This window comes from Apaloderma vittatum, unplaced genomic scaffold (assembly GCF_000703405.1).
Source record: "Apaloderma vittatum isolate BGI_N311 unplaced genomic scaffold, ASM70340v1 scaffold38230, whole genome shotgun sequence".
Lineage (NCBI taxonomy): Eukaryota > Metazoa > Chordata > Aves > Trogoniformes > Trogonidae > Apaloderma > Apaloderma vittatum.
The window spans coordinates 7767-18384 of NW_009695785.1; the positions used below are offsets into that span (position 1 = coordinate 7767).

The 10618-nt window shown below is 41.7% G+C and overlaps 1 protein-coding gene across 1 annotated transcript in view; it reads left to right on the top strand.

The window, feature by feature from the left end:
* Positions 1-2777: 2777 nt before the first annotated feature.
* Positions 2778-10618, top strand: part of ZNF704 (zinc finger protein 704) — a gene marked incomplete at both ends in the record, with an annotated part of 15058 nt that continues 7217 nt past the window's right edge. The window contains 2 exons of the mRNA XM_009872364.1: positions 2778-2881; positions 7188-7420. Of these exons, the coding sequence (XP_009870666.1) occupies positions 2778-2881; positions 7188-7420 (337 nt within the window). The remainder of the gene's footprint in view (positions 2882-7187; positions 7421-10618) is intronic.

Below are 10618 nucleotides of genomic sequence, written 5' to 3' on the forward strand. Positions count from 1 at the left end.
TAGTGGTGCTGGCTGAGTAATGTATGAAATATGTGTGTTTACATTGATGAGCCAAACTGTAAAAGTGCGTTTGGGAGCAGAGTTGCGTAAGCCAACACTTGTAGCTGCTAAAATTCTTGTGGCTGGGAAGTACGAGCAGAGCATTCCTTGTTTGCTGGATGCAGCTGAGGAGTGCTAAGTAGTAAAAATGACTGGGATTCAAAATAAGCAGAAGAAAGTCCAAAATTTTATTTCTTTGGGCTTTAAATACTGAAAACTTGTTAAATTGAATCAGGGTAGAAAAAAGCATTCCAGTAATCACAAGAGCATGGTTGAGCATGGTTGAGCATGGCTAGAGATGGCAGGGATTCTCATGACTATTCCTTTTCTTTGCCTACCTGTGAAAACTTTTGTCTTTGACACGGATACTAATGCTATCTATTTTGGGGCATTATTGACAACATTATTTTAGCAAAGGTTAGTTTTTCAGAGCAGCGGCCTGAGTCATTTTAGAGGGGGGGAGAAAAAATCAATACAGAAGATGTTAAAATTATAGACTGTTCAGGGGAACTGTGGAATTAGCCCTGAATCTTGACTCTATCTTGACACCAACTTTGCAAACACTTGCAACAACTCTTGTAGGGTGATTTTGCAATTCTGCAGAGGCCTGGATGGGAATTCTGTTACTAAAGGTGCAGAAGAGCCTTGCTGGAAAGCTGATTGCAAGCACCAGGCATCAGCTTCTCCAGCGTAGCGGGAAACCATGGTCATTTTGTCCTCATGTGTTGCAGAAGTGCAAATATTAGTGGTTCATCCACAGCTGCATAAAGGAGTATGGACAGACAGTTGGTGGAGTGGACTGCAGAGCAGCTGAATCCTTCTTAGAGAGTAGATTTTCATACTAAGTTATTGGATAATGGGAAAACCATCCGTTGGGGTTGGTGTCCGGAAAATGTAGCATCTTCATGTCATCCCTTAGGAAAGGTCTTCTGAGCCCAGAGGAGTTTGGCATTCTGAGTGAAATATTCCTCTGCGCTCCAGAGGACCTTTATGGGTGATGGATTCAGATATCAGCTCATGGTAGCAGATATCTAAGACCTTTCCAGTAGTCGGTGATGACCATATGACTGCTGTGCTCTTTGCAAAAGCCTTGGCTGAAGGAGAGGAGGGCTTCTGTGGATATAATCAAAACACAGAAGGAACCATCATCAGCATTTCGCTCCCGGGCACTGCTGTGATGCAAAAGACAGTCCTGAGAGCTCAGCTGTCGTGCGGCACAGGAGACTTCATCTGCGTGGGTCCTCGCATCAGCCCGAAAGCAGCTGTGAGCTGCTTCATGGACAAGTTCAAGGTTTGCTTGCTAAAATATCAAGAGGCTTTGCCTGTAGTGTAGTTTCCAGTTAATGAGCCTTCCACCTGATGGGTGAAATTGGATTTTAGAAAGGGTACTGCAACCAGCGTGTCCTGTTCCTCTTGGTGACTTACCAGTCAGCGGTTGATGGAAAGTGTCAGGTAGCTGAACACTTCTCATGTTGGGCTTTAATAAAGACTCGGCCTGACTGGTTATATAGAGCTCATGGCAAGAAACAGAGGAAATCCAAGATACCCCACAATGCAGAATAGAGGGAGGGAGGGTGTACTTCTACAAGAACAAATTTGACTTGTTCCCTAGCAATTGAGAAGCTGTGCTTGGATGATCAGTTGTATGTTTGAAAGCAGACATTTGCAAGAAGCTGTCTGCTTTGCTTCCGCTGTCCCACAAGGACAGAAAGCAAAACTCTGCTAAACATAGTGGATTTAGTCGTTTCATTTGGTATGCTCATTCTTCAGAAATTGTGCGTTGTCAGGGAGTTAATTTTGGGGGAAAAAAATTATAGTATATACATTTTTACAGACAAAATCCTGCGTTGTCTAAAAATAACATGACTGCTTGAGTGATGGGTCGCTGAAGCTTGATTTCTGGCAGTATCTATTGTTTTCCAAATCCTCTTCTCCTTCCCATGGAAAGCTGGCTGTCCTCCTCTCCCTTATTACCCCTTTCCCATGCCCTCTTCTCTGACTTAGAGCTGGTTCCCAGCAAGACCAAGCAAAGGCAACAACAGGCCCCTCTCTTCCCGCTGTGCCATCCTGCTGGCTCAGACGCCCATCACACCTGCAAAAAATCTCTTTTTTTTGTTTTGTTTTGTTTTTCCTTGCACTGTTTTTCTGCCAATTTGCTAATTATTTTAAATAATTGGTTTATAATCTGACCAGGAAACACTTAGGATGAGTCTTTCAGAGAGAGTGCAGGAAGGTTAATAGTGTTAGGCAGAAGCAACAAAGAAAAAATTACACCCCTTAGCTCCAGTTCATAGCTCTTCCTCACCCTACAGAGAGTAGTGTATGTTATTAATGTTACCAGTAATCTTATCTGGTTTTGCATCATTATGTTTCCACACAAGGAAAGAAACTTTTAAGTACACACTTAGCTCTAAGGATATGAAAATCTGGGGGAAAAAATGGAACAGAGTCAAACTTATGGAGGGTCACAATAATCCTGACAGTTTTTTATAAAGATGTATTCTTTTTCCCTACTGCTTTGTCTCTTTGCGCTGAACTAGCTTGCATAAAGTAATCAATGTTCTCAGGCTGCCAGAAGACAAAAGCTGTGAGAACTCCATGGCCTGCTTTTGTTACTGTGCTGTGCATGCTTAGGGTTTGGGCAGGTATTAAGAAAAAGAAATAGAAAAAAGACCACTAAAAAAAAAAAGTTAAATATTTGCTGATGAGTTTCCTGCCTCCTGTTCACTGTGTTTCAGAAAATCTTCAGAAGAACTGGACATGGATAAAGTAACAGCAGCCATGGTACTCACCAGTTTATCCACCAGCCCCTTGGTCCGCAGCCCTCCTGTCCGACCCAACGGTAAGGCGGCAGAAGAGCAGCGCCTGGGCAGGGGCTGCAGGGAGGGGTATCATGGCCAGGCAGGTGGGGGCTTTTTTCCAGAAGTTGTGGCCACGGTAGAAGACAGTGGATGCTGGGGATCGTACTGGGCTTTGCTCCAACCTAGTCAAAGTCTGCGGTGCAGCGTTGGCGGGAATGAGAGGAAACCGTAACCATAACACGTAACCATAGAGCGGCTCCGGTCTATGACTTGGGAGACATCCCGTTGTATAAATGGGAGATGAGTGCTGTGGAAGGTCTCCTGACCTGACTGGAACGCTGATTTTCCGAACAGCTTACTCAGAGGTGTATGTCTGCAGTAAACGTGACGGTGGTTGTTCTTGTCCCCACCCCATGGAAATCAGGTCAGATTTTACTCAATGCTACAATGAGGCAAAGCACTTCCAGATCACAGCCCTAGGCTGAGAGGCCGTGCACTAGCAGTCTGCACGGTGACAGGTCTGTTTCTGCTGATGCAGAATTAGTCTCAATTCCTGTGCCCTTTGCATCTCTCTGATGGTCTACCGTAAAACTCATAATTCCTTAAAAGACTACTGCATCCATGGTGTAGTGAAAGATGCACAAATAACAATAAATTTAAAAAGTTTATGGTAATAATGAGATTGCTGGTGAAATATAATATCATAGAATCATAGAATGGCCTAGGTTGGAAGGGGCCTTAGAGATCATCTAATCCATCCTCCCTGCCATGGGCAGGGACGCCTCTCAACTAGATCAGGCTGCTCAAGGCTTCATCTAGCCTGGCCTTGAACACCTTCAGGGAGAGGGCATCCATAACTTCTCTGGACAATTTGTCCAGAGTCTTGCCACCCTCGTACTGAAGAATTGTGGGAGTATGAGCAAGCTTGACTGGATTTAAAATAAATTTGTATAAGTCTTATATTTTAAGGAATAGTATAAGTTAGGATACTGTTGTTAGGATGTTTCGGCATTGTTTGTATGACTCTGGCTTTTCTCACTCGCCTGTATCTGTTAAATGCACACTAGATGCCCTCCAAATAATTGGAGGATGTTGACGAATACTTACAGATGCAAATTAAAAGTCTTTGCATTGCTTTATGAAAGCAGGGGGAGCGCCTGAGTGGTGTTTTTAGAAGAAATTTGCACCAAATGTCCCAGCTTCATATCTTTTTAACAAATAGTGGTTTTTCCATTTCTTTCCAGAAAATATAAGTTTTATCAATTTAGCTGGAATTCTAGCTCTGAACATCCATGGCTCTTGTTTGCTTTCCAGTGTTGAAAACCAGAAGTTAAAAGTGGTGGAGGCTCCATCCTTGGAGACATTCAAGGTCAAGCTTGACGGGGCTCTGAGTAACCTGAGGTAGTTACAGATGTCCCTGCTCACTGCAGGGGGGTTGGACTAGATGGCCTTTAAAGGCACCTTTCAGGCCAAGGCATTCTGTGATCCTGTGATTCTATGATTCTGTAAGTGTTTATGGAGCACCACTGCTCTGCAGAGCCCTGGGACCCCTGCAGTGACATCCCCAGCGACTGTCCTGCCTGAGGGCTGGAGGTTGCCAGCCCTCAGGGAACACCAGTGAAAGGGTAGAAGCATACCTGCTCTCTAGCTGCTTGGCTCACAGTCGAAATCACAGGTGAAGATGGATCTGTGCTGGTGTGCCAGGCAGGTATTTGGAGTTGCTGAGGCACACATATGTCCTACGTTGCATTCCCCGCCACAGGGAGCGACTCTGATCTGGGGCAGGGCAGTATCTGCTGCCTTAGACAGTTGGAGCAGATGACACTTGTCAGGACCAGCAGCGTGCATGAGCTAGCAGCTGTCGATTGGAAAAGATCTTCCAGACAAGCCCTTTTGAATTGCTAATAGGTAAATGGTATCTGTTAACTGCCTTTGATATTTCTTCATGCAGTCTGAGTGCTCTTTGATATTTCTTCACATAGCTTGTCTGCTTGTTTCCTGAAATCTGGGAAACCTGAAAAAGTAATGCATGTGTTTTCAGTAGTCACAAACAAGATTCTGAAGCTGTTGTTAAGCACCTTGTCCCTAAATATCTTAGTGCAGATTAACTAAAGACTTTAAAAAAAGCGTAGAGAGTTGATAATTTAAAGCTCATTTGGTGTTGCAAGGCTCATATTAGTAACATGAACTACAGATGTACTAATGATTAATTCTTTCGACATCCTTTTCCAAAAGAAGGCAGTAAGTAACAGTGTAATTAAAGAAACATTTGTTTAAACAGATCAATTTTGCATAGAAGTTAAAAAAAAAAACAAAACCAAAAAAACCCAGCATTAATATTAAAGTCTGGTCTGTGCTGGAATTACAGGGGATTATCACCCATGTAAACTGGATCAGAGTTTGACTGTTGTTTCCCTGCAGCTGAGTAATATTTGGTCTGGTTCTCTTTCACACGGTTCCAGCAATGTGAAAAGAGCCCCCAAATAAGAGTAAGTTACATTTATTTATATCTTAAGCTTCTTTACATTGACAGATTTGTTAGTATTAACGAGAACCAGTGTTTGTTTTTTTCCTGCTGTCGACCTCATTCAGTCTTTTCATAACTACTTTAAAAATGTTCTTGATTTACATCTCTTTGCAAGGTGAGGAGAAGCTGTAAACTCTGAGAATACAAAGTACCACCATAAATATGTCAGAAAGTAGTAGCTGAAAGAGTGCTGTTTCCTTTGCTTTTCTGAAGAAATGGAAATTTTAAGCTATGCTAAGGTCACAAGTTGATACCAGATGTACTTCTTGGCCTTGACACAAGACTCAAGTACAAATACTTAAAAGAAACAAAACCCATCTCCATTACAGTCACATGAAGGCTGTAATGATGAACTAAAACATGACATTTTTATATGTTAACTTACTAGCTACCGGAAATTTATATGTCCTTTTCCAGAGAGGAATTTGGATTGGGAAGGGAGGATTGATCCCATTTGAGGTTTGTGGCCCTGATCAGTAAGAGCAGGGACTTGCAGCTGCCTACGCAAGGGGGTAGTGTTATGCATGTGCTTACGTGATGGAGCACTGCATTCTGTTTCGTGAGCATCCAGTGTTAATGGCGAAGGGTTTCATCCAAAACCAACTGGATTAGGAGGGTGGAAAAGAATAAAATTCTTTGGTTTGGGGTTAAGCTTTCAGTAGCAGGTGGTAGACATTATTTTCTTGCTGATGTCATTAGTTATCTGTAAGAAATTGAGAAGGAATGAAGGAGTGACTTCTGCAGAACTCTTAAAGGCAGATACTGGCTTGAAAAGACTCCTGTTTCCTACTTAAATAATGTTTCATGAACAGATAAGGTGTTATTAATTTTCCAGCTCCAAATTTGGATGTTGCACAATATTCAGGTACCTACAGTGTCATTGGGAAAAGCTTCCAGTGCCTGAGTGAGGGACAAAGTGCACCTAAAACATACCTTTGCTGAACTGACGACCTACATACTCTTCTCCTGCCCCTTTTGGATCCCTGTAGAGATTGGGAACAGTGACGTGCCAGTGTCCAATGCCTGAGGACCTCGGCATGTGAAACGTGTCTCAAACTGCAAAAGCATTGCCTGTACTCCCACCCACCATGTTGTAGAATGACCTGTTAGTTTGAGTGTCTGCGTAACACCTAATGTCAGGGGAGGGCTCCTCCAGCAAGTAGGTGTGGAGGTGGTCCAGTGTCCGTGTGTCCCACTTCTGAAACCACATGCCTGACCATACACTTGTGTGCAGAAGAAGGGATGTCCTTCCAAGGATACGTACCACCCCATTTAGAGATTCAAATTAGGTAGAGACGTGTGCACTGGGGGATTGTGAGGAGAGACGATGTTGTTATGATTTTCTTTGGTGTTTCAGTACTGGGATGATGATCATGTTTTTGCAGATCTACTTAGTGCCCTGGGGCTCGGAGCATATGTCCCCTTTGCAGGGGATCTCCTGTTAGCCTTGCGGTGACTTGGAGTTTGCTCTGATGCTCCACCACAGTCATGTGTTCCTGTTGGAAGTTGAGAATGTATTTGAATGCTTTCCCTTAGTCATAGTTAGTGCAGTTTATGCTCCAGAACTGCTTGTTTTTCCAAACCCACCATTTCTTTTTTAGAAAAATACTTTGGATTTTGTTTTGGTGTTTTTAAACCAAGTTTGGGGTATGTAATTTGTGTGCAGTGGGATAGGTGGTGTTGTCCTCTCTACATCCAATGCTTTCACTTCCCTCTGTTGAACATACAGGTACTTACATGGCATCTAAGCCTTAGATAAAAGAGCTCCTTAGCTCTAACACATGATACTTTTGTAATGATGGCTGTTGTTGTCTTGACAGAATCCCTAAATGGATCTTGGAAAGAAGGAGGATTTGTGCCTTCTAGTACCAGCAGCAGTGGATACTGGAGCTGGAACGCTCCCAGTGACCAGTCCAACCCTTCCACCCCATCTCCACCTCTGTCAGCTGATAGCTTCAAAGCTTTTCGGACACCTTCCCAACCAGATGATGGTATTGATGAAGCTGAAACAAGCAACCTTCTCTTTGATGAACCCATTCCCAGGAAGAGGAAGGTTAGCCTCATGTTAAATTCCATACCCATGAGCAGATAGGGTATTGGCAGACTTATTTTGTTGTGAGAAAGGCACAGGTCTCTCAGACAGCTCTGTGTATCCCTCCTTGGCATCCAGTTATCATAGGTACCTAGCCTCCACACTGCGTATCGTTCAACCTAGTCACCTACTGCACACACAGTCTGCCATCAGCACCACATATTTGCTGGCAGTTGGTGAGGTTCTAAAGAGCCTCCTGCTCAGAATACACTAGAGTGATTTCCAGAAGGTGTTGCCTCTGGCCATTCAAGGGATTTCTGTCCTACTTTGGCAAATTCTTTGTACACAGGATGCAACAGGCAGCCTTTACATGTCATCACAAAAACTGGATGTAGCCTTAATACTTCTTGTTCCCTGGAAGTGCTGTTTGTCTGACAGCGTGTCAGATACCTTAATACTGTGAAGCTTTCTATGTGCAAACATATGGAGTGAAAAGAGGAGAGAGAGATCAAACCTGATGGCTTTTGATATAGTATTAGCAGTGGCCAAGTTTATCCTCGGTAGGAGTGCAAAACCAGACTAAATAAAAAACAGCTTAAAAAAGAGAAATAAAGTCCAGAACTAGCCCCCAAAAAGCACCGTTATGCTAGCAAGCAAGCTCCTCTTGAAGCAAAAGAAAACAAAGAGATGGCACTAGTCCAAGTTTCCTTCCCTCCCAACCCAACAGGACAGATTTACATAGCAAGATGAAAAAGGGCTTTTTGTAAGGAGAAAAAACAGAGAATTTATTCTCCTTAGTGACTTTGTTTCTGGCGCAGTCTGAGACAGTTAATTGCTTCATCACCAGCAGGAAGAAGTTTTAATGATTGTTTAAACCTGTTCAGATTTATCCTTTTGCTCCAGAAGTTGCTTATTTGCCAGCCCACACTTTTCTGCCCTTGTTTGTGGGAGAAGGTTCTAAAATGGTTGTGCTTCTCGCTAAAAAGGAAAAAAAACACAACAATGTTTTGGAGGACATCTTTATTATAATAAATTTGAAGTGAGAGCTGACTTTCAGATTAAAAACAGAGATGATTTTGTGGGGTATGGGCCAGGAGGATTAGGAATGGAGAAGTGTGCTGGTTTGCCTTTTATTACTCAGTTAAGGTTCAGCTTATTAGCATCACTCTTACTGCTCAGCTGTGATGGAGCAGATGGGTTTGCAGCTGCCATATTTATTGTTTCCTAAGTTGTCTCTGAATATTTTTATCTATGTACCCACCACAGATCTATTACACTATATCTTCTGGTTTGCAGGGATTTTGCTTCGTATGGCAAATGTTGAATTTCGATAAGTAATACTTAACATTACCTGCCAAACTTTGTTTTATAAATGAACTGTGTTTCCTGCAGTTTTTTTTATTCTGCCCTCAGCATGGTACTTTATCTGAATACAGCTTCGCACCTTCAGAAGCTGAAATAAAAATGTTCAGGTTATTTCTTCTTCAGGGCTGCCAAAATGAGAAGGAATAAACCTGCAAATAGAGTCATTGGTAACCTTACTTTTACTCGTTAAAGTTTCTTCCATTTCATATTTGGAAAATGTCATGTTAGCGACCGCTTCCCGTTAAGAAAGTTCTTTGCTTAAGAGTTTCCACGAATGTAGTTACTCCTCACCAAACCATTTATGTTCCGTTATTTTCTTAAATAAAACATTAAGCCACTTTTTGGGCTAGTCAGAAATGGAAGCAGGGTTTCTGTTTCGTATTTCTACCGAGCGACATTTCATTTGGTTGTGTCAAAATGCGTGGGGGTTTTTGCAGACTGCTAGCACTGACAGTAACGCCAAAACCGCAGTGGAGCTAGAAGATTGGTTTTACCATCAAGCTGGAGATTGATGTGAAACCATTCTGCGTTCATAAAGATGCGTATGGTCTTCATGATGTCATATTGGAATTCTCGAGATGTAAATGATAAGCGTGGCCTTCATCTCATCCCCATGGTTGGTTGTGGGTTTTTTGAGCTGGTGGTGGTATTTAGTTGTATTATAAAATCAAGAAATGTATCTATCAGAATTGCTAGGTAGATTATATTTAATTTTAGGGAAAAAAATTTAGGGAAAAAATTTAGAGAGAATTAATATGCAATTTATTCCAGAGAAGATGATTTTCATACAAGTAGTATGATCAGGTACCTCAAATCGTAAAGCCCTTAGCATCCATACTTTCAAACAAGAGGTGTTAAACTGCTGAGTAACTATGAGAACATGCTACTGCAATCGAATTGTGTTAAAAAGTCCATCAGATTAGATTTTTTTTTTTTAAATTGGGTGCTAATCATAATCTTTCTAGCAAATGCTGAAACTTACCATCTACTTCCAAATTGGAAGAAAGCACCAAGTCAACTTCTGTTCAAGACACAGTGAAGCGTATGTATTTAACATGTGACTACAATGATAGGATAATAAAACAATATTTTTAAGCTCTTCCTCATGTTTTCTTTAATAATCTGTTATATAGTAATAGAGAAGATTACTTTTGAGAAGTAGAAATAATTTAGATTATTTTTAAATTTAAAATTTATGAGGTAGGTTTTATTTTGGGGTAAAATCAGCTTTTAAAAAATCTGCAGAGCTTTGTAACATCTGTGTTGTTTGATACCACATACTGTCCTTTAAATTAAGACTAGTTTTCTCCAGAGTCTTCAGAATATTGAAGATTGGGCTGGTTATAGCCTTGTTGGCTGTGCTCTAAATCAATGATAACTCAGTTTAGGCTAATGAAGTTATATTGCAGAATATAACAAGGATATTAAAATGAGATTATACACATACTCTTTTTTAAAAATTGAGCACAGCCAGATGGCTTCTGATTCTCTTGTCCAAGTAAGGGTCGTGACAGCTCCAGAATGAAATAAAAGCACATTTTGCCAGTTTGCGGGTGAATATTGTCATAGCAGAAGCTACATTTCTCTGGCACGATATTTTTCATGTGGTGCAAAATGCATGAGCAGAAATGTTCGTAAGAGCTTACATTAGGGGGATCTTAATTTAAGAGGGTGCCGTGTGTTAAATGAGAAGTCATTATCAGTTGCTCTTTGAAAGGCTCCAAAGGAGTGTACAAGATTTTTATATCATCTGCCTCCTTTAGTGGGGAGACAGAAACTGGGACTTAGAAGTGAAACAGCCATGCCAAAGAGCAGAGAGAGGGCAAAGTTTTGTCACAGGCTGCTCCTGTAGGT